This window comes from Malaclemys terrapin, chromosome 25, assembly GCF_027887155.1.
Source record: "Malaclemys terrapin pileata isolate rMalTer1 chromosome 25, rMalTer1.hap1, whole genome shotgun sequence".
In the NCBI taxonomy this organism is placed as follows: domain Eukaryota; kingdom Metazoa; phylum Chordata; order Testudines; family Emydidae; genus Malaclemys; species Malaclemys terrapin.
Window position 1 is genome coordinate 13,064,939 of NC_071529.1, and position 27,850 is coordinate 13,092,788.

Below are 27,850 nucleotides of genomic sequence, written 5' to 3' on the forward strand. Positions count from 1 at the left end.
ATAAAAGATGTAAAGGTTTTTGTTTTGGGGGACAGAGAGGAGACGAATAGTGTAGGGGACTTCTCTTCTCTCACGGAGGAAGCATTTCAATTTTCCTCTCAAAGACATCTGGAGAAATGGAGTTTAATGTCATATTTTACATGAGAGAGAGTATCTCCCCAGAGACCCCAGGACAAGATTGAATTTTCCACAACTTTGGATGATGAAATGGTGAAGAGACCGAGGAGAGGAGAGAAAGACTATACAACTCTATCAGCACACATAAGTTTCAGTGTCCAGTAGTATTTTATTCTCCTCCTCTGATCACTGGAGAATGGAAACATCAATCACTTTCAAGTGTTAGCTACGAAGAGTTTGTATTAAGAAATTTTTAATCCCTCCTTCCCAAACCAAAAATGTATGTGAACATTAGGGTAGCTGCAAAGTATTAGCATGATCTAAAAGGGCTATCAATCTGCTGAGGCCCCCTCATTTACCTTCCTTAAAATCTACTCTGAAATACGACTACTTTTCAAATGACAACTGCAGCTAGGACGTGCTGCCAAAGTGCTGCAATGGCTAAAAGGGATAAAGGAAGATAAATCCCATGCTGCATTTTAGAAAAGGAAGATAACAGAATTTTAAGCCACGCATATGTTTGTATAGGCCCTCAGTGGCCTCACCACAGCTGTGAATATGTTTGGGATTGCAGAGGATTCAAATATATTTTAAAGAAAACGCTTAAAAGCTGCAAGTTTATCTTCCTTTAAGCATACAACATTTAGGACTTAGCCTGAGAATGTCCTTTTAGGTTAAGAACAGCAGCATTTTGGAGCAGCTTGTATTAAAATATAAGTCAATGCTAGTGCACAAATACATATCTGGTACCCAACAGATGAGTAAAAGAATGGGGAGACTTTAAAGCCATGTAAAACCGCTCAAGAAGGGAAAAGCCTAGTTTAAATTCACAGCATTACTCTCTCCTTCTTACACAGTTTAGATAAAGCACCACGGCTGAAAAGTTCTTTCCTCATTTCCTGCTCCTACCTTGGATCAGGGAACTCCAATGATCTCCCTGCACCTGTGTGAAAGTGAAGTCTTATCCCAGCAGAGAACTTTAGGAATGCTCTTACTAGTTTTACTTTCTCCCTTAATCAACCGATACGTGTCTGAAGAAATACCTGCTGTAGAGAGCAGGACCACATTTGCTTTCCTCCTTCAAAACACTCTGGGCACTTGCCAGACTTTTTGGGTACACAATTTGCCACATCAGAGGCCAGTTCCTTTAGGTCTGGAAGAGAGAGTACTTTAACGCTTCTGTCCACAAAGGCTGTGCAACTTGCAGCTTCCACCAGGACATTACACAAGCCATTCTCAGACTTATGTTTTTCAGTTTGTGTTGAGCTACAATGCTGCTCTCCTCTCCCCATCTCCAAAAAATAATTTTTAAAATGAGAATGTAACAATCTGATAAGGAATTTAGTTGGTTTTTGAAAATTCAGCCAGGAAGAATACACGGACTTTAGTTTTCAGAACAGTAGGACAACATGAGGCACAAAGTTATCATTTCCTACATGGACTCCACAGTTCACTTCTAAGAGATTGATCCAAAGTTACAAGAAGGCATTCCCACAGAGGTACATCTTTTAGAACTAACTCAAAACTGGAAATCTCTGGCATCTTCCTGGTTTGTGTTTACATTTCCAACAAAGGAAAACAGACACTAGAGACTAAGAGAGAAATTCAGTGTCTTAATGGTAGAAGTCCAAGTATACCAGATAAAAGCCATACTTGATTATGTTGAGTTAGAGAGAAAAATCTAGACCAATACTTATCAGCAATATCTTTCAGCAAAAGCACATTTACTCTAGTTATTTCAACTCTCTCAGTAAACAAAAAACTGCTTCTTTAAAATAAGTGTACATGTACACACACAAATACCATTCAGTCCTGGTACAGTTAAATAGTTCTGTCCATTTTCAAAAGCTGAATGAATTGCCAAGACTATAAAGGCTCCCTGAAGCTAAGAAGAACTGAAATTAATGATTTTTATCTCCAGGGAAGGTGGAAAGGGTTATGCTGGGGGCATTAATCTATTCCATACTGTAATTATGTTTTTAAACACGAAAAATGGGTTTGTATGTCACTTAATTATACCTCAATATCCCTCTGGAAATCAAACAGGTCAATTCGCTGCCAGTTACTGCCATCCAGGGCCAGAACATTCCATGCCTTTATTGGGGAAAAAAACGTCAGTGCATGATTAATATGAAAAAAAATGCCAGTGGGAATCTAGTTACAATTTGTTCCTTTTAGAAACAACATTGTGTCTCAAGTGAAAAAGCACCAAATAAATTACTGCAACTGATGAAAAACCCTTAGATCAGCAATATCCTCAGTTCAGACAAGACTTACCACACTGACACAGTGCCCTCTTAATTCCCCATATTTCACTGAACACTTAGGCAGGCAAGTCCAAGGTGTCACGGAGATTATCCGCACAAATGAATTTCCATTTATGGGCCACACACACTGGACTTCTTATTTTGTATTTTAGAAAGGAGCTTTTCAACTGGAGAACATATACAGGGGTAACATATGGATCTCAAAGCATTTTACAAACATTAAACCTCTTAATATCCGTGCAAGGCAGATCAGGATCATGTTCTACATTTCACAGAGGGGGAAACAGGCAGAGGCTAGCAGGTTGATTTCAGAGTTGTGGAGCATCCACAGATTCCACTGATAGCAGTGCAAGCTGTAGATACTCAGCACCTCTAAAAAATATCAGGTCACAGGTGACGTGACAAAGGCCACAGTGAGTCAGTGGCATAGCCAGCAACAGGCCCGGACCACCTGACTGCTAGTCCCTCTGCTCTAAACAATAGACCACTCACTATATATTTTTCTGGCACTTTTGCTTCCTCAGTGACAGCTGTGTTCAACCGCCAGCTTTCCGAGTTCCCTGATTTCCCATCCTCTCCTTCTACTCAATTCTTCAGGTCACTTCACAATGCTGGATTTGTGACAGCTGAATCCCGAGAAACTGACCAAGGGTCATACGCACAGGATGACATCACTGTAGCATCAAGCGGAAGGTGAAGTGGGGATGTGAAAAAGGAAACAGATACCAGTCTCTACATATTAGCAACAGCAGCGAAGAAGAATGCTGAAGAGTAACAAGCAAAGGTAGTTTGCTCATGTGGGCTCCAGCATGAAAGTTACAAGTCACTAAGAGTCTCACATATTTATATCTGTGATTTCTGAAGTGACATGGACCACCGATATAAGCAAATCCAATCAGTGTACAATGGACAGTGTTTAGAATTTTGGCTTGGCACCAATTTTGTGCTATTTAACCACAAAAAAAGCTAAAAGGTATTATTATAGAGCCGACTTAAAACGTGAAAAACAAGAATACTCAGAATTAAGGTAGAGAGCCTGTCCCTAATTCGCATAGGTAGTAAACAGGCCCCAGAACAGATGTTATACATCATACATGCTAAAATGCCCAATAACAAAGAGGTAGGTCAAGGATGGAGCCTTAACTTAGCATTCCCTTACCTCTGTAAATTAAAAATCAGATGCTTCTTTTTTTGATGTTATGGTTTATTTTTATACCAGCAATCAAACTTTAGCAACTGAGGCTATTTTTAGAGCATACATTATTTTCAGCCAGCTAAGTTACTCACCTGTAACCAGAGTATTTCAAGACGAGCCTCTGCTGCATATTCGCATTTGTGGGCTCAAGGCACCTGCACTGCAAACTTCCAGAACCTTTTGGAAAGCAGTGTCCATTGGGGCCACTCACATCTCTTCCCCCCAGGGTTCCAAGGACTGGAAAGGGGGAGTGGCCTTAACCTCCCCCCCCTCCACCTCCCCCACCGCTTGTTTAACCCGAGACTCAAAGGTGGGCAGGTCGTGTGAATATGCAGAGGCTCATCTCGAAGATCTCTGGTTACAGATAAGCAACCTTCATTTCTTCTTCAAGTGGCCTCTGCATAGTCCCACTTGGGGGAGTTTAGCAAGCAGTACAAACCCCCAGGAAGGGAGGCTGTGGAGTTGTACCTAAACAAGGAAAGCAGAACTGTCAAACAAGCATCAGCTCTGGATGCCAGGGCAGGAGAAGCAACCAATCTTGCTCTCACAAAACAAGTCTAAATGAGGGAACATTTTTGCTAAACACATGTATAGCTCCAATATCAGTAATGCAACATGATGTCATGAAGACAGAGTGACAGCATGGCAAGGACACCCCCTTGGTCCAGGATGAGGAGTGACAATTCCAGGAAGATGAAGCCCTGTGAAGTCATAATTGTGAAACAGATGAGCAACCTTTGGACCATGACAGACTGGCTCCTAGTGTGTCAGTTACTTTTCTCTAAGGGATTGGGAAACATGCAGATAAGCTGTGGCCTGATACTACAACAAGTTCTTCTGAATATGAAGACATACGATACATTCAGGGAGGCAGGTAAAGGAAGCCCAGGACAGACAGACATTCTAGCGGTCTGAAAGAGGTGGAAATCTCAGACATCTTAGACTGTTGTCTACACAAAGACGGATACCCAACCATTCCCGGAGAGTAGTCATGAGAGCCAGGCATTTAATAAAACACTTGCTGCCAGAGCATGGGCCAATTGATAAGGTACCTCTCAGTAAAAAATGTATTCTTTTACTCCAGTCACACTATGTGTAAAGGGACAGATCTGTGACTATGGCACACAAGGGTGCATACTACTAGTACCCTTCTGGAAATAGGAGAGTTCTGTTTCTGGAACCCAGAGATGAATCTCGGAGTTAGCACAGCCAGACAGCATTTTGCTCCATGCGACAGTCCTATTGTCCACATTGTACGATAGGTGAATGAGACTTGCCACATTGTGGCCAGGAAACAAATCTCACACCCCACTAAGTGTAGGTGAGGGAAATCTCAACCCTTAGGTGCAGCTGTCCCTTCCAAGATGAGAGGGATCAAAGCTATGTTTACTGAGAATTCCAAAAGTGCTAAGTCAACTGCTTCATTAGACTCCAGGTCTATTTCTTCCAAGGAAAGCTTGGTAATGCTCAGGATGGGCGTCCCTATGTGTTTCCAGAACCCATACAAGGGGCTATCAAAGACACTACCCAATCCTAGACACTGCGTACTCCAGGGTGGAACTGGAAGCAGACCTGAAAAGTCTCCTTCCTGGTTTAGAATTGAAGGTAGGTAGCCCAGAGCCCAGTAATGTTCTAACAACATTTCCTCCTATGAGAGCTCAGACACATGGATCCAACCAAATATTATGATGTCAGCTTCAAGGACTATCACAGTCCCTCACATAAAGCTCTTAATCTAAAATAGGACCCACAGTGCACTGCATCTTATTTGCAGACCGTTGGCAATGCGCCTTTTAAAACAAGTCTCTCCTTTTTTTGCCTTCGCATTCAAGGGTTACAAAGTGACTCAGTCAATAGGCCGTCCTTTCTGGAGCATCAGATGGAGCCTGTGACACTGCATCCTGTTCCTCCTATCCAGGCTGTGTTGCAAAGAAATCTCTGAATCTGTGAATCTCAGAATCGATAGAACTGTGATGGGGATAGTACCCTCACAACCTAAGGGAGCCTTGGAGCCCAGCATCAGTTCTTAGCCTGTCAGATTCTTGTAAATCTGGTCCTGGACACCTGAACTGGCCTTTAGGAATGGGCCGGGAGCCCAAGAGAACCTCAACAGTTCCCACCCAGTCCCACGGGGAACTGACAAGTCCAGGACTAAGTAAATTGGCATATACAACGTCACATAGTAAAAGAGTTTAAGAATAGACCGATCCTCCTTTTCTCACTCCAGGGTAAGGGTCTGATAGATGGAGCGTTGGGAGGGGAAAAGCTTCTCCCAGATAAGCAGGGCATCCAGCGAGTGCTTCTGAAGACGAGTGAACCCGAAGCACAATGTGAAAATACTACGCTGTAACCAGGCCTGGCTCCAGCATTGCTGCCGCCCCAAGCAAAAAAAAAAATCAGCGGCGGCAATTGGGGGGGAAAAAAAAAAGCCGCGATCGGCGGCGGCAGTTCAGCGGCAGGTCCTTCGCTCCTAGAGGGAGTGAGGGACCTGCCGTCCCCAAATTGCCGCAGGTGCCGCCCCTCTCCCTTGGCCACCCCAAGCACCTGCTTGTTAAGCTGGTGCCTGGAACCGGCCCTGGCTGTAACAGAGAACCTGCATTCCAGACCTGATCAGAACCTTGCAATGCATTTCCCCTTTCTAGTTTGTGAGGACCTTCAAACTGAACTGCTTGCTTTTGCCACTACGTTGGGCACAGAATCAGTCAGGCAAGCAGTTCTGCAAAGATCGTGGTGTTGTAGTACCAGAGTCCAATGACCTGGGCAGATCTGGGGCCTCAGTGGTACAGAACTCTTAGACAAGTGATTCAGCAGTAACAGATGTCAGCTCCCCATGCTGGCTAGATCCCAGGTAATCAGATCCCTTCTCGGCAACGGTGCGCAGCAGTCCGTGTGTGACTGCTGCATCTGGATTCAAGCTCTGGCCCTACCTCCCATTTGGATCCAAAGCCAATCACAGCTTTTTTTTTTTTTTCTCCTGGGCAGGTGGGGGTAACTCTAGAGCTGTGCTCTGTTTGAATTCAGGTTTTGCAGCTCCCAGATCCATAGGAGGCCACCAGATCTGGATCAAGATTGTACAGCCCTGGATACATGCTTGGCCACCGAATCTAGGTTTTGCAGCCCTAGATCCACACTAGGCTGCTGGACCTGAGCTCTATGGATCCAGCTCCATTGGAAATTGGATCCAACAGCCAGAGAGCCAATTTAGGCACATAGCTGGGTATCCAGGTCAACCTGGATAGATGCTGAGACTTTTATAGTGACCAGCCTGAGATGCCTCCCATGTGCCGGGGTGCAAGAGACAGCCAAACCCGCTCCAGCAAGACAATCACTGAAGCGGACTGCGAACTTATTCAGTGCCAGCTCAGCTGACTGGAGGAACCTGCCCCCCCCCCATGAGCAGGCCCAATCTGCTCCTGTGTGTCCTGACAAAGCCCATGCTCAACAGGCATCTCCTCATGTCTTTTAAAAGAAAAACCTGGCTAAATGACAACCCATTACAAACAAAATTTACCTCATGAATGGTTATGCTGTTCATAACTGTTGCATTGTTATCTTGTGCTCCCCAATTTTATTTGTTGCATCTGCCTGTTCTCTAATCTTATACTTTGACTGAAAGCTCTTCAGGGCAGAACCCATCTTTTTGTACCGTGTTTTTACAGTGTCTAGCACAATAGGACCCTGAGCCCAACTAGGACTCTTGGGTGCTACTGCAATATAAATAAATACGTGTGAGGATGGCTGGGACTAAGCAGGTTCCGATAGCTAGGGGTCTGAGCAGGATTAAACACCCAAGAGGGGTGATCTGGTGCTCATAGGATATCCAAACAGCCAGTGTAACTTCAGTCACTCAGTGCTATTTAGTGAGACAGAGGATACTGTGTATACTCGTTCATAAGCTGAGTATTTTTAGTAAAAAAGGGACGCATCAGAGAAGGGGGTCGGCTTATGAATGGGTATAGAGAGAGGAAGAGGTGGGACACAGCCCCCCCGCAACAGAGGGGCAAGGAGATACAGCCCAGCCAGAAGGGAAGAGGCGGGGCCAGAGTCTCTCCACCACGCTGCTCTCCCACCAGCCTCCGAAGCAGCTGAAGCTCCGGGGCTGGCAGGTTACGACCGCGGCGCCTGGCCCGCTGAAGCAGGCTGCGGCTGCACCGCCCAGCCTGCCGGCAGCTCTGGCCAGGCTAGAGCCATCCTCCCCTGGCCTGCCCCAGGCAAGGTGGGAAGAGATGTGATGGGGAGAATGTGGGAGTCCCGGGCTAGGGATGGGGCGGGATGGGGTTACACGGGGTCATGTGGGGAGGGTCCCAGGTTAGGGGTGGCTTCATGTAGGGGGTGGTCACAGGGGTTACTCCCCTGACCCCCAGCTTTCCCCTCCCCGCCCCAAATTTCCCCACCAGTTGCTATCCTGGACCGTAAGGGTAAGCCGCTGGCGGGCTGGGACATTTTGTTTACTTAGGTTTACCTCCATGCCTGAGGAGGTAAACAAACCGTCCTGGCCCACCAGCGGCTTATCCTAATGGGCCGGGAGCCAAAGTCTGCCAACCCCTGAATTATAGGGTCAGCTTATGAATGGGTCATCAACATTTGCCATTTTTACTTTCCATCTTGGGGAGAGTGGGGTGTGGTGGGGTGTCAGCTTATAAACGAACCGGCTTATGATCGAGTATATATGGTATAAATGCAAAGCGAGTAAACACACCATCTCATACATGTGCACTTCATGGTAGTTACGAAGGCAGAGGAGTTACTTTGCATTCATAGAAGCCAATATGTAGATATTAACTCGGCTCTTCTTTTAAAATAAAGGAGTGGCTCAAGCCACACTGTACAACAATCTGAAAAAAGAAAGACTAAGTTGTTAGTGCAAAATATCAGCTGACTTAAAAAAAAAGCATGTTGAATTGTTCATAGTTCAAGGCTGCTTATATCAAACTTGAGCACAAAGCAGGTTTCAGAAAATTAATAAATCCGGGGGGGGGGGGGGGGGAAGGGGAAACAGGGAGAGTTTATAATTAATACACTGACTGTTAGCTTACTTATACTATTTGCCATATCTATAATATTTTGAAGCCAGATTTCCATGACCAGTTCAGTGCAGTTCGATATAGTTGGGAACTTGTATTGGAAGTCTCTGCATCTCAAAGATTACCTTGGAACGATGGAAAAACTCCATCATATTTGGAACAATCAATCACTGCCAAGAGAAGCACCTTCCTGCTCTGAAAGGACTGAGAGTATGTACTGTGGGGAGAGACTAATTTCCTAATAGGCCATTAAGTGAAAAGACCCAGTCAACACTAAAAATTAACGTCTCAGAAAAAAGAATTAAGGGATTTCAGGGAGGTTTGGGCATTTCTCCTTCGTAAATCCAATCCACTGACATAAAAGGTCCTTCCATTATAAAGCTATTTGATATGTCAAGTTAGTGCCTCCCAAGTTCCAAAACTTCATCATTTATCAGCATTTCTCCATAAGCTGGGGTTATGGGAGCAGAAGGGGGTGAAGAGGACACTGCAACCTTGCTGAAGTCCTAAAGCTTCCTATTCTCTCCTGGCTCTTCACACACACAACTCTCTAGAGTCATGCCAGTCATGATTTTCACAGGAGTGCATTTCCTCTTCTCCTTATTTTTACCCTGACGGTTTTTGCATGGACTTGCAATGCTGAGAAAGAGGCATCATTGCTAGACGATATGTCTGGAGTCAGGGCGGAGGGTAACTGTACTGAATAAGCAGGATATGCACTTCGTGAGTATTTACCATGGCTATGAAGGCCTTAATACACACTGTAGGTTTGTTCTTCAGTGACACTTTTGATTTAGCTGGTATTGGCGGCGCTGGGCAAGGGATTTGATCCCAGCCCAAGGCTGAGGAGATGCAGACTTTGAGACCGATATAAAAGGTGGTGCCAAGACCGGAGTAGCAAAATGAGCTTTGGGTCCTCTGCAGAGGACTTTGGAATAGAGACTGGTTTCAGTACCCTCAATGAGCCCAGAGTATCCGATGTAGGCACAGAGAAGCCAGATGGGGCCACAGCCTGAAGTTTCTCTCTTCTAGTGCAAGGAGTGATGATGGCATGGCAAACTGCACACTGGGTTACCGGAGAGTCTCACGCAGACAGAGAAGGCACTGGCCACAGGAGTCAGTCTCTAGTATGACTGCCAAGCAGGAGGTGCATTTCTTGAAGCCCTTATGAGGGTTGGTGTCCCAAGATGGCCCATGTGAAGGGGGCCCAAGGATACCAGGATAAGGACAAGATGTGTACGCTAAACTATTCTATGCTACTCTAACCACAAGAAACAATCTAGGCCAAGGCCACAAAGGTAAATTCTGTTTACACTAGGCTACAGAGGAACTGAGGCAGTTATGGGGGGGGGTGGGAGGGGCGCGCACAGCCTTACGTAGAGTAGGGCAAGTATGTCACTTTGCACGAGATCTCTCCTGTTTCCCCCAAGGACAAGATTTTATAAAGCAGTTCCACAGCTCTATGGCAGGGATGCCATATTCCACAAGCGGGAATACACAGAGTCCTCCAAAGAAGAATCCATTGTTAAAGTTTCACCTCCTTAATAAAATGCACTTTGCAAAACGTTTCTGTAGCACCACGACTGCTTTTGTTCACTTTAAAAAGTGATTTTTTTTTTTAAAAAGAAGAAATTGACAGGCTTTTAAAAAATATTACTTACCCTATGAGTGAGAACAAGTAATTGGAGGCCTGTAGCTTGTGTTTATTAAATGCAAAAAGGTACATTAAAGTAATGTTAGGATTGCAGTTTTAAATACATAAAGAGTCATGAAATAAAGTTATGTTCTCATAGCACCTGTAACTCTGCCATCATTCTATTTATAGGACACAATCGCACAAGCCATGCACTGAAGTTACCATTACAGTATGATGAAATACTGCATGTTGCATGAACAAGGAGGTAGAGTTTACAGTAGCTGATGGAACCATAATGGAATTATCTGATTTCTGTGCATTTAAAATCTCAATCGTCATGTTGCTTTTATGTCCTGATTTTCATTTAATTACCTTCCCCCCCCCCCGGAAAATATGAAATGGAAAAGAAATGTGCCAGTGGACCCAAAACTATTCAGCTTTCTCCTACAGAGTTAGCGGATACTGGGATCAGCCAATAAGGTAATTCCAATATACTAGTGACTCCACAGACAAAAGATTTGTATATAAGCATCTAGAACTTGATTCATTTATATGATTCATTATGGTAATTTTTCTGTGAACAAGGTACGTGTCTTGTTTGATGACAGCAAGATAAAAAGCAGAAATTCTGGACAAGAGTCCATAAAACAAGTCTAGTAGCTCCGGTTGAATTGGCACTTGCGTTAGTGGAAGTTGCACACCCATTTTCCCTCAAGGAGTCTCGAGTTGCACTATGTTTGCTGAGTTGCAGGAAGTTACAAACTACTTTACTAGTTAAACACTGAATGAAATGCTCCGGTCTCCTTCCATCTCTATTTGTATCAGCTGCATTGGAGCAGACGGATAACTGTTCATTGGACTCTCTTCATTGTGTTAAAGTTTAATTCACGAACATGGTACATCTGCATTAAAAGCCCAGATGTCAGCACAACTCATTTAAAAACATCATTTAGCTAACATGAATTGAACACATTTTCCCCTGTTCATAACAGCCCTTCTAAAAACTGTTCTGAAAACATTTTTTTAACGTTTTGATGTAGCTGGTTTTTTTTTCTTCAGTAGGGCCTTAGCCACCAAAGGGATATACCTAGACTTTCAAACCCACTCACTGCTGTGGTAAATACCAGAAACTCCTGGCATCACTAGATTAACTATGGAGAAAGAGGAATATGTATAAATAGCTGAGACATTCTTTGAACAGAGTTTGCTGGCATGTTCTTCCCAATCTGAGCTAAAGAGGGCAATTTGAAAATGTTTGAGTCAGAATAAGAGAAATAGTGCTGATAGATTTTAAGTGATACATAAAGATTCTTACCCTGGAAACCTGAGCACAACGACACAGAGTGACCACATCCAGAAAAGAGAATATTCTGTAAAGAAAACAAAGACAAACCTTTATAAAAAGGTATTTTGGTTATTTGCATCTAAAATAAAAAGAAAGTGGAAAGCTTAAAAAAAGCTTGAAGATAGAAAACTTCTTTGTAATGCAGATGAAAGCTTGACTGCAAATAAAAGTGCAGACCAAGCAGTTAACAAATGAAAGCAGTCACAGATATTGGACTGCTACGAAATATTTAATCTTGTACCTTGTAGTATTTGCTGACAGAGTAAACTGAACGATTGTTTATCAAAACAGATGCTTCCTGCTACCTTGTAGCTCAGCAGTCAGAAATGTTCAATTAGTTAAGGAAACAGCAGGATAAACGATTACAGTTCAACACAAGAGAACAGTTGTACAAAATCTGTTTGTTTACCAGTGAAAAACCCCTTTATCCTTAACAATTGCATAGCTCCAATGGCACCCAGTGGAGTGCATAACAAGTTAAACACCTCAGTAAAATCTGAGGATCTGGTCCCAATTCAGGAATTTATATATAATTTCCTGTGGTAATTAAGAATTAAATACTACAATATGAGAAATGATTAAAAACACTGTCGTCCTCATGCCCCAAGGATGAGGTGGAAGGAGTATCTTGCTTTGAAATAGAAGGTAAGTGCAATTTGCATCAAGTCAGCAGAGTTAATTAGTGTGCCTGTGTAATTGTCTAGGTCACATGTGCAGGGCCGGCTCTAACTTTTTTACCACCCCAGGCAAAAAAGAAGAGCGTCACCCCGCCGTAACATTCCCCCCGCCCCCAGTGCCAGGCCGCCCAAACTCCCTCCCCCCCGAGCGCTGCGCCAGGCCAGGCCGGCCAAACCCCTGCCCCCTCCGAGCGCCGGGCCGGGCCGCCCAAACCCCCAGAGCACCGGGCCAGGCCACCCAAACCCCCGCACCGCCGAACCTGCTCTCTTCCCCACCACAGCGCCGCGCCGCTGAAACACCCCCTGCGCTGCCTGGCCAAAACAAACAAACAAAAACCCTCAAGCACCGCCCCGCCAAACCAAAAAACAAAAACACCGCAAGCGCCCCCGCCACTCCAACACTGGCCGCCCCTTCTAAGGTGCCGCCCCAAGCACGTGCTTGGTCGGCTGGTGCCTGGAGCCGGCCCTGCACGTGTGTCAGGAGTGAGCTGGCTGGGTCACTCCTACATGGAATGCCGTTCCTTTGCATGAGGGCACTCCCAAGTACTCTGAACAGCTTGGTGCGCAGAAGTTCATCTACTTATTGGCCTATTTATCAGAATCCTAGAAGCAGTTTGTCGTACTTTGTTGTATTTTTCACTGGGCTCCGTTTTTCTACTCTCCAGTCATTTAAGCAAACACAAATAAAGTACAAAATCCACTTAAACTCAGAGGAAATCAGGTGTTTATTAACACTGTTGAGAACCACTGGTCTAGGGGTAACAGATGGGAAGACAGGCAGGCTAACTGTGGAGAAGGGGGAAAAGCATGGTTTGGGAAACATTTGGAGCTTGGAAAATAGAGCTCAAAAAGACATTAAACAGCAAATGCTTATGGTAGCAACTATAAAATTGAATTTAATCATTAGGTCAATAGTTTACTGCAGAGATAGAACGTATTTAGTGAAGAGAAAAGATTGTATACATACTCAGGCATAAATGGAATGTGTGTATTAATATTTAAAATTGAAGAGTTTTTAGAAAGAAGGAAACTTATTAACATTTGCCTTATACAAGGGTTAAGGGGATAAGCTATTTTTTCCAGGTAACTATTGACAAGGTATTTTCAGTTTACTTTCATTCAAGGTGCCTTTGTTACTGGAGTAATGTTAATATAAGGTTAGAAACATGTGTGACTAATTTAACTCTACTCACCCCCAGATTTTCTCTACTGTATGTGGCTGTCAGGGATTTGGGGGTCAATTGAACTATTAAAATCCCAGAATTTTTTGCACACATTTGATTAATTTATTTTTTCCTTTTACATAACAGGATTAGTTTTATTGTGGAAATATCTAGGTAATATTTTAAAACTGCTGTGATTATTATGCAGGCTTTGCTAGTGAGGAATATGGTTAGACAATATGACCGATACACATCAAACAGTTTCAAAGTGCCATAAAGACGACTGAGAGCTTCACAAACAAATGCTCCAGAGCATTAAGCTAACCCAGGAAATTAAGGCTGTCTAGATAGTCCACTGACATGTATGGCAGTAGATGGGGCACCTAAAGACTCAATGCACCCCAACAAAGCAGGAAGGTGCTACAATAATTGCTGCCAGACTTGAACTAGGAGGGACCTGGGACGAGAGCTGAGGGCACTGTACAAGTTGGACAAGAATTTGGAAACCCTCCAGCAAGTTATTCCCTCCTTCACCCCTACAAGTTTACTTTAGAAAACTCCTTCTCACTCCCAAGCCTCACCAACTTCTGATCTTTCTCCAAATCGGCTAGAGAGGACGCTAAAACTGAAAAGAAGCAGGAGTGAAGAGGCAAGGACTGATCGGAACGGTGGAGTAGTACCTTATATAAAGTGGATGATTGACAAACCTCTCTGCCCACTGTTTGCTGGTTGGTGGGCACAGATACTGCAACAGTTGGGACCATGAAGCGCTCAAATGAACAGTCCTTTAGCAGAAGTAGGAGGGGGCTGGCAGCACGGTGTTCTTGGTAAGGTGTCCACTGTTCTAGACTTCAGTTACCTCCTTTGTTTGAGAGAGCCTGGATACAGTGACCTTTAAGAATATCCTGCAAGACTCCGTTCGTCCATCCCCAAGAGAGTCTAGTGCAGTGGTTCTCAACCATATGCGGCCCACAATGTGTTATGTGGGCCGCATCCAATACTATCTGTATGGCCCTGAGGATGTCACATGGGCCACAGCTGCGTGCTGATTGGGCCGCAGGTTGAGACCCACTCGTCTAGGTGTAAGAGATGGGAAGACAGGCAGGCTAACTGAGGAGAAGGGGGTTTGGGAAACACTTGGAGTTTGGAAAATATTGCTGGGTAGTTTGTTTTTCCTTGCATGATTTAGAAGCCTGGCAAGATCCCTGGGCTGAAACTGTTCTATATTAATTGTGTAACGCAGCCACAGCCTGGGACAGATGCAGAGAATAAACTGCATAAAGCTGGAGGAATGAGGCACTTAAAATAACGAACAAACACGTACTGCTGACAAATGCCACTTTAGACCATGTAAGAATTAGGAGGGGTTATCAAGGCTGCTGCTGCCAGCAAACCAGCAAGACAAAGCAGTTTGTGAACATTAATGCGCATACTTGGTATTCAAAGATAGTACAATTATTTGCACAGGGTAATCTGTAAGCAGCAAAGCCAGGGGGTTGCAATTTTTCAGAAGTGGAGACTGGCAGGGCGGAATGACGTGATATGCTACAGCAAAGAGCATTATCAAAAGGGAGTGAAAAACGTTGACATTGTCATCAGTGGAAGCATGTCTGCTGACCACCTTGCAAGGAAATAGGGTATTTCTCATAAAGACAGACAAAAATTAATTCACAGACATGCGCCTCAGGGCTGGAGGTTTCATTTGTCAACATGCTGAAGGTCACCCTCATTAGCCATGTTGTTTAGCTTTGCTGGCGGAAATAGAATTGCAAGCCCTTGTTTTCATTAACCTTGTGACCTTTGGTGCTCAACAACTCTGCACTGGCTCTTAGGTAGCTCTTTCCCCTACAGATGACAACTGGAGAGAGGGGAGCGCACCATGTGTGGGACAGAACACCACGAAGCCTACAGCAGAGCATTGAGTGTTTTATAAGCAAAGTGGTTAAGGCCTTGTCTATTAGAGAAAGTTTTTTCAGTGTATTTTCCGCTGCTCTATCTACAGCAAAAGAGTGCTTCCACATAGCTTTGTTTATGCTGGCTTAAGCTACTTCCCTTGTGAATCACTGCATTCACAAAGCTCTGTGCTTGGTTTTTTTTTTTAAATAACCACACAGCATTCTGGGCACATATCCCATGGTGCAATGTTCTGCCACTGGATTTTACATATTCTATGATTTTTCTCGATGCATTGTGAAATGCCACCTGGAATTCTGGGGCTTGGGGGTCAATCTAAAACTCCCATGACTCCCCTTCTGACATCCCATAATTCATCTGTTTTCTGCAAACCAGCATCATTTCCACGCAGCATGGAGGAAACACTGCTGAGCGCAGTGATCTGGACAGTCATTTATATAAACAGGCTCTTCCACGTGTATTGGCAGTTGTGTAGCCAGATAGCTTCGAATGAGTTGGGAAGACAACCACTATCATGCCTCAATGCTGCTTATGCTTAACAATCTGTCCCACCTTGTATTTAGCCTGGACACTGGTTACTTTCTCCAGACCTGAGGAACAGCTCGGTGAAGCTCAAAAGCTTGTCTCTTTCACCAACAGAAGTTGGTCCAATAAAAGATTATCTCATCCACCTAGTCTCTCCTATCCTGGGACCAACACTACAACACCACTGCAAATACGCTTTTGGCAGCCAGTCCACAGTAGGGCGGGAAAAGAACAGTTACTTGTTCTACAGTAACTGACTCTTCAAGATGTCAGAGTGGATTTCGCTATAGGAGCACATGGGCCTCATGTGCACAAGATGAGATTTTTTTTTGCATAGTGGATCCCTTGGGGGCAGTGCATCACCCATGGCTGCCTCATGCTCCCATACAAGGACATAAAAGATGGGAGCACAGGCAACCTTTCATCAGTTTCTTCGCAGTAAAAAAGGTCAATGTAACTGAGGATTTCTAAGAGCGGAAGGGAGAGAAGGCAGTGGGATCCACATTGACCATATCATCTCGAAGGACCACAGTTACTGCAGGGTAAGTAATCATCCTTTCAGTGTTAGTTTGGACCCCATTGTGGGAGACTGGCAAGCAACATCTCCTCAGGACAGTGGGAATGAGGAGTTCAAGCTGAATCAGTTGGAACAGCGACTGAAGTACTGCTCTTCTGAACTTGGCATCTGACCTGGCAGCCAAGTCCAAGGCATGGTGTTTAACAAAGGTCAGTGAGTTGCCATCTTACAGATTTGATACAGGCACATTCTTGAAGCAGATGGAGGACACCGCTTGTGCCCTGGTGGAGTGAGAGGCTCACCAGCCAGCTGATAAGGCAGCGAGATACGCTGTTATCCATTTCAATATTCTCTGTGAAGAGATGGCTTGACTTTTAAAACATCTGGCTAAGGCTATAAGCAGATAGGGAGACAGTCTGAACTGTTTGGTCCTTTCCATATAGATTCATAGATTCCAAGGGACCATTGTTATCATCTAGTCTGAGCTCCTGTGTAACAGGCCAGAGAACTTCACCAAAATAATTCCTATTTTTTAGGGTGTGCAATTTCTCATCTCCCAGCACAGAGCATAGTTTTGGGAAGAAGAAAGGTAGGTTGACTGACTGGTCTAGATGAAAATTTTAGACCACTTTCTGCGCTGTTTTAGGAAGGTCCAAATTAAAGTAGTAACCAAAAGTAAGGGGGGTGAAGGAGGAGTGGTTATGAAAAAACTTGTCTAGAAGAGGAGTTTGAAGCTCAAAAGAAAAATAGCAGATCTGACACTTAAGTTTTATCTCACTGCCACAGACAGACAGAGGGAACCACTTTATCCTTTATGCCTTCACACAGAAGTATGAAGTGATGCAGGTAATGAACTCTGCTAATCAGAAAATTTCAATCTCACGTGCACAGGGCACATGCACACCTGCTGTAGGATCCACACGGACATACTGGAAGTCTGACCGCTTTTTTCAACCTCATTTTCTGGTCCTAAAATGCATTTCATTATTACACACAGCTCTGGCTCCAATACTGGGTTTTCAGAAAGGAATCCAATACCTTGTTTGAAAACTTTTAATAAACCCTCAGCATACAAATATCTTCCCTCAAATTAAGTATGACATCGGCCAATGTATCAGCCCTCATGTGAAGGCTACTGGCACGTTGGAAGCGAGGAAAATACGCTTATTGTCTCTCTGGATTCTTGTTACATGACACACAAGTATCTATATCTATAGGAACACAACTGCAGCTAAGTCATCAGGCAAGCTCACTTTCCACAAATAATTCTTCCTCCTCCATAGAAATTCCAAGCCATTAATAAATATTCCAGTAACAAGCCTGCTGGGTAGCTGTCAAACTCACTCTCTGTCCCTCTCCCCCCCCCCCCACCCTCCCAAGGTATAAAGGATGCTAATATGGCTGACAATTGCCCCTTTTGCCCTTGAGGATACACCTCTTGAGGTCAGAGTAAACACAAAAGCACATGAAAAGTTTTCCTGATCCTAAAAGTCCATCTCTATATGGTCCAATATGCTTAGATTACAGGGTTCTTACTTTTCATTTCTCCTGCCACGCCTCCCTCAATAGCCTCCCCGCACTCTTCTTGTAGGGTTTTTGACTGCCCTAGCTAGGACTGGTTGCTTGGGAGTGGTTGCCTGACAATGACTAGGCTCATGGAAGACAAACAATGAATTTAAAATCATGCACTTAAATAGCTAATAAAATTACTTTTTTTTTTAAAGCAAAAAAGACCCTTCTAAATGCTGTCTGCACTACTTTGTCCCTAGTCTTTTCTCATTGATACCAAACAATGACTCAGCAGAATCAGACTATGAAAAAAATACTGTTTCAGCAACAGTCACTGCTCTGCACTTTGACTGTTTCACAACTTGGCTCCAACCTATAGCACCTCACAATTGCTGGAGAGAACACAGGAGCACACTGAATGTCCTATAGGCCGAATGACCTGAAGTTGGAGTTACTTTGGAAAACTAAGGACAGGCTTTTCTTCTCAGAGAAACTGCTAGAGGGGAAAAACAGGTTGCCCTGCATGGCTAGGCAATGATGAAACAGGGTTCCTCCTTCAATACACACACAGTATGGGTCATAATTAAATATTGGGCTTCTCCTCACCCTGGTCTGAATTATGTAGTCTGCACAGTAGAAACAGAACACAAAAACCCAAGCACAGATAATCCAACCCTACTTAAAACGTAACAAACATTTCTTGTTAATATCCCATGACTGGTTTAAAATGAGAATGTACAACAGGGCAGCATTCTGTGCTTTCAGAAGTTTGGAAGAGACCTATCTAGTCCCTCCTAGATTAGGGTTACCATACGTCCTCTTTTCATAGATTCATAGATTCATAGATTATAGGACTGGAAGGGACCTCGAGAGGTCATCGAGTCCAGTGTCCTGCCCGCATGGCAGGACCAAATACTGTCTAGACCATCCCTGATAGACATTTATCTAACCTACTCTTAAATATCTCCAGAGACGGAGATTCCACAACCTCCCTAGGCAATTTGTTCCAGTGTTTAACCACCCTGACAGTTAGGAACTTTTTCCTAATGTCCAACCTAGACCTCCCTTGCTGCAGTTTAAACCCATTGTTTCTGGTTCTATCCTTAGAGGCTAAGGTGAACAAGTTCTCTCCCTCCTCCTTATGACACCCTATTAGATACCTGAAAACTGCTATCATGTCCCCTCTCAGTCTTCTCTTTTCCAAACTAAACAAACCCAGTTCTTTCAGCCTTCCTTCATAGGTCATGTTCTCAAGACCTTTAATCATTCTTGTTGCTCTTCTTTGGACCCTTTCCAATTTCTCCACATCTTTTTTAAAATGCGGCGCCCAGAACTGGACACAATACTCCAGCTGAGGCCTAACCAGAGCAGGGGAGAACTGCCAAAAAGCCGAACATGTCCGGGAAAATGGCGGCTCTGCTCCTCCCCGACTCTTCGGCTCTGTTTAAGAGCCGGGCTGCCCGAACGCTACCGGCTTCGGGCAGCCCCGTGCCTCCAGACCCTGCGCCGCCGGAGCCCGGGAGGGGAAGTGCTTCTCCAGCTGCGGCGGCTCTGTGTAACTGACACAGTGTCAGTTACACAGAGCCAAAGAGGAGCAGAGCCTCCAGCCCCCAGGGCTCTGTGTCAGTTACACAGAGCCGCAGCTGCTGGAGGCTCTGCTCCTCTTCGGCTCTGTTTAAGAGCCGGGCTGCCCGAGAGCTACCGGCTTCGGGCAGCCCCCGTGCCTCCGGACCCTGCGCCCCCAGCCGGGCACTTCCCCTCCCAGGCTCCGGCGGCGCAGGGTCCGGACGCACGGGGGCTGCCCGAAGCCAGTAGCGCTGGGGCAGCCCGGCTCTTAAACAGAGCCTAAGAGGAGCAAAGCCTTCAGCCACGGGGGCTCTGCTCCTCTTTGGCTCTGTGTAACTTATACAGTGTAAGTTACGCAGAGCCGCCGGAGCCCCGGAGGGGAAGTGCCCGGCTGGGGGCGCAGGGTCCGGAGGCATAGGGGCTGCCCAAAGCCCGAGTGCTACCGGCTTCACGGTTTGCTGGGCAGCCTCCAGACCCTGCGCCCCCGGCTGGGCGCTTCCCCTCCCGGGCTCCAGCTGCGCTGGGGAAGCGCCGGCTGGGGGCGCAGGGTCTGGGGGCTGCCCGGGAAACTGTGAAGCTGGTAGCACTGGGGCAGCCCTTTCCCCCTGGCTGGGAGTGGGAGGGAGCGGAGTTAGGGTGGGGAAGGGGCAGAGTTGGGGCGGGGCTAGGGGTGGGGAAATGGGCGGGGCCAGGGCCCGTGGAGGGTCCTCTTTTTTTATGAGATATGGTAACCCTATCCTAGATCCTACATATAGCAACATTTATTAAAAAGAGCCACCTCTTGGAGTTGTTCCAAATTATTCTGGAGGCTATGCCTCAGAGCATGAAAATGTTGCACAAAATATCCTTCTAGTTCACTGTACAGCTCTACATTGTTATTTAGCAGGCTAATAAAGATAGCTATCACTCGGAATCAAACTTTGAGAAGCTGGTAAAAAAATTAGCAGGTTATTTAATAGTATATCTGCATGAAGACTCTAGTTTTGCCTTATTGGATGAGAAAAAAAAATCAGCTATAATTTCAAACAATCATGAAATTACTCATTTTGTTTTTAAGTTCTACACAGCATATTTATTTTGATTAAATACATCTGCTGACATTTGACTGCTATGTTGTCGCACTTGGCCTTTTTCCTCCTCACAGAGGAGTGGCAGCAAGAATATAATATATGCTGTTTAACTTCTGTTCAAACAGTCATTGGAGGGGAGAGGCATATACTTATCTAAATATTATCAGCATTAACCGGAGTCAAATCCGTTTGTTATGACAGAGATTAAGTCATTCCATTGGAAAGCAACAAATTATGACCATTCTTCAATAACAGTAGGACCGAGGGGTTCAGAGCAGCTTTGTGAAAGGGCAGGATACTGCCCTCTCCGGAGGTACTAGCACAGTCTACAGCAAGGTAAGTAGCCACAATAAATTCTATGAAGAAATGTCCAGCACATTTCTATCGTTCCAACTTCTTCAAATCCAGTCAGGATTTTCTAAGAGATTCCTTACTCGCTCCAATCACCACCACCATTTCCTCTGACACCACTGAGAGTTTTGCCTTTGACTTCAAGGTGAGCTGGATGAGGCCTTTAAAGATATGCAGCTGTCAAAAGACTACCATCCGATTTATCACCTTGACTTTCAACCCAGTGAAATGCTATTCAAATCAGAAGAACAGCCATATTAGGTCAGACCAACGGTGCATCTAGGCCAGTGTCCTGTCTTCTAACAGTGGCCAATGCCAGGTGCCCCAGAGAGAATGAACAGAACAGGTAATCATCAAGTGATCCATCCCGTCGCCCATTCCCAGCTTCAGGGAAACGGTCAAGCTTTGTTCCCTTCTAATTAAATTGGTTCCTATGGCCTGACCAAGTAGGTACAGACTAGAGTTTGCTGCGCCTCTCATTGGTGAACCATTCAATTGTGTTCTGTTCTTCACTCATTTGGAGCAGAATTAAAGCCAGTGAAGGAGAAATCAATATGGAGGTAGATGCAAAGCCACTGCGCTGTGTGCTGAGGCAAGGCAGGAGATTATGGGGCAGCAGAGCGGGGACTGAACAGAAGGCGATCAAAGCATGGGAGGGGAGGATTTTAAAGCTGAGTGACCTTATTGGGAACCAATTTGGAAAAGGCAAACTCCTTAGGGCCAGGGAGACCAGGCCAGAGAAATGTATATTTGAGGAGTAAACATTCCTTAGGAAACTAGTAGATACCACCATTTCTCTAGGGAAAAAAACTCTTTCAGACTTTCCGATGGAGGTTGGCCTACATTCAAAGTCAATTGGCAGCTTGCTTTAACATATGAATGCCCTTTCTCAACGGACTATCGATGCAATCATGTTAGATAGCACAGAAACTATTGGCATGAAGCTATTTTGGCAAAACAGATGTCTAAATTAACCACAACTGGTGCCAAAAATGAAACATGAATTCACCTTTCAGAGTCAATAAGCCAGCTGTTGGCCTGTCTCAGGGAGGGTGCATCTAAATTCATTGCTACACAAACCCAGGAGCTAGACATTGTCCAAATAGAAGTTGGTGGCTCTGCGGGAATGAGAAGGCGATAAACTGAATTCCACCTTTGGATGGTTTGGCTCTTTTAGAAATGTACATTTTTTTAAAAGGTGTAAGCCCCTAGAAATTCATCTGGCAGTCGCAGAGAGAAGCAGTTGAAGCAGGTACAGCAATAATGGGGGGCTGGGGGGGGGGCAGAGGGGAAGAGAGAAGGGAGGAGCAGAGACCCAGCCTGAGTACCTCAACCCTAATGCTCCCTGGACTCAGATCTGTGCAGAGACTTTTGGTGCAGCAGGGTCCACGCCATTCCACCCCTTACTCCAGCCATAGAAACTTGGGAGCAAACACTGCTAGGAGGAGCCAGCCAGAGACTCAGATGGGCAGAAGCAGAGAGTAGCAGCTGAAGCAGGGACATGCAGACTCTGATATCATCAGAAGGCCGGGGGGGGAAGGGGTCGAGGGAGAGGGGTGTGTACTTTTTAAAATAGCTTTTGTTGTGGACATTATTCCTTTTTTGCTGATTGGCTGTTCGACTCCAGTCTTTCCTGCCCCTTCCCTTACAGTCGCTTTATTCCAGCCTCACATCCCGTCTTCCACGTACCCCTTATTTTCTACCCCCCTTTAATGTGACCTCTAGCTTCCTTGTCTCTTGAAATAATCCTCTCCCAACAAAGCTCCACCCTGCAAAATTAAAAAACAACAACAAAATCATGGAACTGACATGGCTTTTGTGAAACTTCATAGTGTTCACCTGTTTGTATGTTACATCCCTCCCACCGCAAACCTTTGTCTGTCTTGTCTATTTAGATTGTAAACTCTTCAGGACAGCGCTCTTATTCTATATTTGCACACTGAAATCCCTAGGCACTACCATAATACAAAAATATTTGGGGCAAACCCTGGAATTTGAATGGAGATTTCAACAGCAAGATCATACAGATTGATAATTACACTGTACAACTGGCTTCTCTTAAGAGGGATACACTCACAGAATGCAAGAATCAAGTCACTATTTCCAACAATATTGTGGGCCATGTAGCCACAGCAGAACTGCTTAGTCACTGGTTTAAAATCTCCTGCTCAGGATTCAAAAGAGAGATAAGCATTTAGCAGATTTGCTCCCATATAAATTCAAATCAAGCACAGCTTTTTGGATTGAGCAGGGGGATGGAAATCACAGACTCCAAACCCAGAAGAGACCATTGTGATTATCTAGTCTGACCTCCTGTGTAACAGGCCTCAGAACGTCCTCAAAATAGTTCTTAGAGCACGTCTTTTAGAAAAACGTCCAATCTCGTTTTAAAAATTGACCTTGGTAAATTGTTCGAATGGTTAATTACTCACTGTCAAAAATTACGCCTTATTTCCAATCTGGAACACTTAAATTACTTTTAATCTGTGCCTCCATTTCCATATCTGTAGAAAGGGCAATGATTCCATTCCTATGTATTTACAAAAGTGTTTAGATAAAGACCATTTGAAGATGTAAAGTACTATAGGTCTTCACCAAAAACCTCAGCAGCTAGGTAGGATGAGAGAATGATAACGAAGTCACACAGATTTCTACATTGTATGGGTGACAAGGCCTATTGTCTGCCCATTTTGCACCCTCCCACAACCGAATGGGCTTAAGTACAGTTTTTCACTTCACAACCACATATATGAGACGTCAATACCATCCTCAGAATGACCGAACTGGGGAACAAGAAATTATCCAGCAGCGTTGCTTACACACACGCGTCTTTGTCTTGTAGACACTGACATTCATTTACAGGAGATCCCCCTAGATAAATGCATCCAAGTCTCTTTCAAAGGCTGCACTGTCAAACTACACTAATTCATTTTCACAGAATGCAAATGGTGGATTCCAGCACTCCAACCCTTACTTATGAACTTTACCAAGGAAAAGTGATATCAAGGGATGAATTACTAGTAACCTTCCCATACTAAAATTGCATCCAGCCCTGGGATCTTTGTCTGCACTATTGCTTCCATTGACTAACACAAGTGTGAGTTTTTTGAGAGTGCAAAATACCCTAGTAGACATGACCATAGAGAGAAAAAGCTCTTCCTCCTAACATCTAGGATAAACTTCTAGTCCTTAACTTCCAGTTGCAACCACTTCCCTAGATTCAGAAAAGGCCTATTGACCCCTCTGAGACCTTTCCATTCTGATCACAGTGCCAGAAATCTCATCCAAGCTCTAATCATCTACTCCCTTCTGGCCTTGATGCCTGCAACCTTTCCCCCCTCAAGTCCATTCAAATGATGCTACTAACGTCTTTCTAGCTTGTCACCAACTGCGTCGTCCCTTCTAACTTCCTCCACTGGAACCTCTTCTGCTGCTGCATCAGAAATTCTTGCCTTATCAAAACCCTTTGCAATCTGGACCCAAACCTACCTATACATCCAGTTATCTTATTGTGAGGGCCAAATCCTGCCTTTGCTATACCAGTGATGCCATTCGATCACCCATTCGTCCACACTCACTCCCATGCTGCACTTACACATGGTAACTGGCTCAGGACTGTACACACAGCTAGTCTGTGCTAAGACATCCTATATCTGTTACCCCAGCCTCCTCATCTTCCAGCTTATCTCATCCACCTACGGTGGCTTGTCTTTTATACTGTAAGTTATTTGGGACAGGGACTGTCATTTGCTAAGTGCATACACTGCAGATTCAAAAACAAATATCCACAACAGCAAGGAGAATAGAAGGTGTCAGTTGTGAACTAAACATTTTATAGAATAACCAGTTATTTCAGTTCAAGATTTACTCCCGTATTAGGAAGGTTTGAGATGCCTGTGGAGATGGTTCTGGAAAAAGTGTAGAAGCCACCTGATGAAAACTCAAACAACCAGGGCAAGATTCAACGTAGCAGAGTTGGTGCTTTGAGTGGTGGGTGCACCCCAATCTGTGGCCAGTAAACAACCAGACATTACCCTTCAAGGAAGATTAGTGAATTACATGTTCAGATGCTACAATGACAAGGATGATATAAGTAAATTTTTCCAGAACGACTAAGTGACTTAAGAGCCCAAGTCCCAATGATTTTCATTAAAATCACGTCGGTGTTTTTGAAAGCTTTCCCCAGCATCTATGACTCCAACTAATGGGTAGTGTGAGAAGTAACAAACATTACAGAGGATCAGATAATCTTTATTCATCTTATTTTAAACGGACTAGTGCTTTTTTCAGAGACCAGGGCTCACCTCCAAAGACTTTTTACTATCATTAAATCTTGAGTATCACTGAGCAATACTTACACGCATTTCAAGAAGTTTGCTCATTTTAATAATTCAGATCCTCAGCACAGACTGCCAGCTACTGTTCTGTACAAGCTATGCTCTAGTACAGGGGTGGGCAAACTTTTTGGCCCGAGGGCCACATCGGGGTGCGAAACTATATGGAGGGCCAGGTAGGGAAGGCTGTGCCTCCCTAAACAGCCTGGCCCCCGGTGCCCTATCTGCCCCTTCCCGCCCTGACTGCCTCCCTCAGAACCCCGACCCATCCAAGGGCCGGGCAGGACAGTCCCGCAGGCCGGATGTGGCCCGCAGGCCGTAGTTTGCCCACCTCTGCTCTAGTCTGAGCAAAACAAGAGATGGAAAAAGGGAGAATTTTTTTGTTTGTTTCCAGATTGGAAAAATAGCTGCCACTTACGTTGCTCCATGTTGTTTCACTTCAGTAGTGAACATGAAGGTAACACTCACAGCGTAAGAAACAGACGGAGATACTCACACAAGCTAGATTCCACAATACCATGACAGGAGTCCCATCCCGTGAGATGCTGAGCCCTCAGCTCCTTTTTACAGCAGCTGCAACTAAATGTGTGCCAGTGGGAACTTGGCCATCTTCCAATAGTTTCTCACATTTTAAGTCTTTGGGAGAAAGGGGATGTGTGGGGTTTTTTCAGGTGAAACATTTCACATTAACAAAAAGAATACAGGCAGAGTGTCCTATTTTAGACTGTATAGATATTAGCCGATACCTAGCACTTATTTTCATTAAAGGCCTTTTAGACCTATACCTTTTTCATCTATGAAAACAGAGGACCAGCAAATTCATTTAACACTTCACAAAGACATAAAAAGCAACAGCAAAATATTTAGCATAAACTGTTGCTAATGCAGGCCTTTGATCAGCGTAGTGTTTGTCTACGGCTTTATAATTGACACAATCCAAGCTCATAACTTATGAATGAACCAGCTAAATTAGCTATTGCTTGTAAACAGATACACAGAAATTCCCCAATTTCACAAATTGGAAGGCAGCTTACCGAAGCAGCAGTTCTTTCGGAAGTTTTTTGTTGATCACAGCTTCGTCATTGTTTGAGAACATCTGCAAACAAAAATAAACAGTTTAAACCATTTAGCCACCCTGTATTTTCATTATAAACCATTACTTCTAGGAGCAAAACTGCTGGTTAACAAGACCGTTTCAACTACATCAACAGGGCCAACTTCGTGCTTAAATTCTCAAGTTCTTACATTGGGCACCAGTGTGCGATTGGTATTTTTTGCCTGATGTAGTTTTGCTCAATTGGGCCAAAAATGCTTCATGGCTTGATAAAGAGGGATTAATTATAAACAGTTCTGGGAGAATAGGGGTTGTTGGGTGTTACAGGCTGAAACCTCCTGTATGAAGGAGCATCTGCTCACATATGATGCTAACAAGGGACTTTCAATCCCTGTCACAGTGCTGCGAAGATGCACCAAAGCACAGGCATTTCCAAGGAAAGAGAAAAATGGAACATTACACCAAACAACCTTGTGCCACTAGTGCCAGGGGACAAGAAGAATCAGAAGGAAAGGCAACAATGAGGCACTCAGGGAGCTACAATGTACAGGCAATGGTGATTCAGGAAGGGTGTGCGCTGGCTCCTGTTTCCTTGACAAAAAGTGAAGAAAAGAGCAATGAGGAGCTGATGAGGAGGTATTGATTGCAACTCCGGAGCCTAACTATAAGGGTGCCACCACTGCCTGTACAATTGCAGGGAAAGGATAAAGGAACAGCTTTTGTGAGCGTTGAAGAAAAATCACCAGCAGTGCTTTGTTCCCCCACAGGATCGTGACCACAAAGCACGTCCCGAAGAGTAGTATGAGCTGCATAGATCTGCAATGGGAAGAGAGGACTCAGGGAGAATACTACATTCCTCTCCATTGGCATGCAAGCAAGAGTTTGTTCTCTCTCTCTCTCACACACACACACACACACACACACACACACACACACACACTCTCTCTCACCCCTCCCTCCCCCCAAGATTATTCAATGACATAGCAGTCCATTAATTTACAAAAGGGCTCGCTGATCAGCTAATCAATTTTAAAGCCACCTCACTAGCAGTATCAAAAACAGACTAGCCAAGCCTCAGGTTTTCTAGTTACCAACAAATCTTATAAGGAAGGCAGAATCTCATGTGCTCCCATGGATGATCTGCACGTATTTAAAGGCTTAGTACTTCCTCACATTGAAAAATGCACTTAAACCTGGGGGAGGGGCAATTAGAGAATACCTATGAATAGTGTGCAGCCTTGTTGTCCTGTATTCTTGGGTCTAGCATTCCAGTTTCCCATACCTATCATACAGTAATGCTGAAGCACATTTCCAACTGACAGTGAAAGAGTGTTATATCAAACCTGGCAAACAAACAAGTCTAAAAATAACAAGTTTCATTCATTAACAAGGTTTCTAACCTTTCTCCCAAATCACATGCAAGAACTGTTGTGTTTGGATAAGTCATACCCCACAAACGCAAAGCCTAACAAGACTGATGAGCAGTGAAGTTACATTCTGAAAAGGTTGATTCTTATCAGCTGATTAAGTGGGCTTCACTAAACCAATCTGGTTGTATAGATGCAAGGCAAATACACCCAGCATTA

General features: G+C 44.5%; 1 protein-coding gene across 6 annotated transcripts in view; it reads right to left on the bottom strand.

The window, feature by feature from the left end:
- The window catches only part of FBXL20 (F-box and leucine rich repeat protein 20), a 69,244-nt gene that overhangs the window by 23,052 nt on the left and 18,342 nt on the right, over positions 1 to 27,850 (bottom strand). For 4 of the 6 annotated variants that reach the window (XM_054014282.1, XM_054014279.1, XM_054014281.1 and 1 more), the window contains 3 exons: positions 26,245 to 26,306; positions 11,555 to 11,609; positions 2,137 to 2,211 (listed from right to left, as the gene is read on the bottom strand). In XM_054014282.1, coding sequence (XP_053870257.1) covers positions 2,137 to 2,211; positions 11,555 to 11,609; positions 26,245 to 26,306 — 192 coding nt within the window. Of the gene's footprint in view, positions 1 to 1,160; positions 1,266 to 2,136; positions 2,212 to 11,554; positions 11,610 to 26,244; positions 26,307 to 27,007; positions 27,081 to 27,850 lie in introns of those variants that run through there. The other 2 variants (XM_054014283.1, XM_054014280.1) reach the window with 2 other exon arrangements.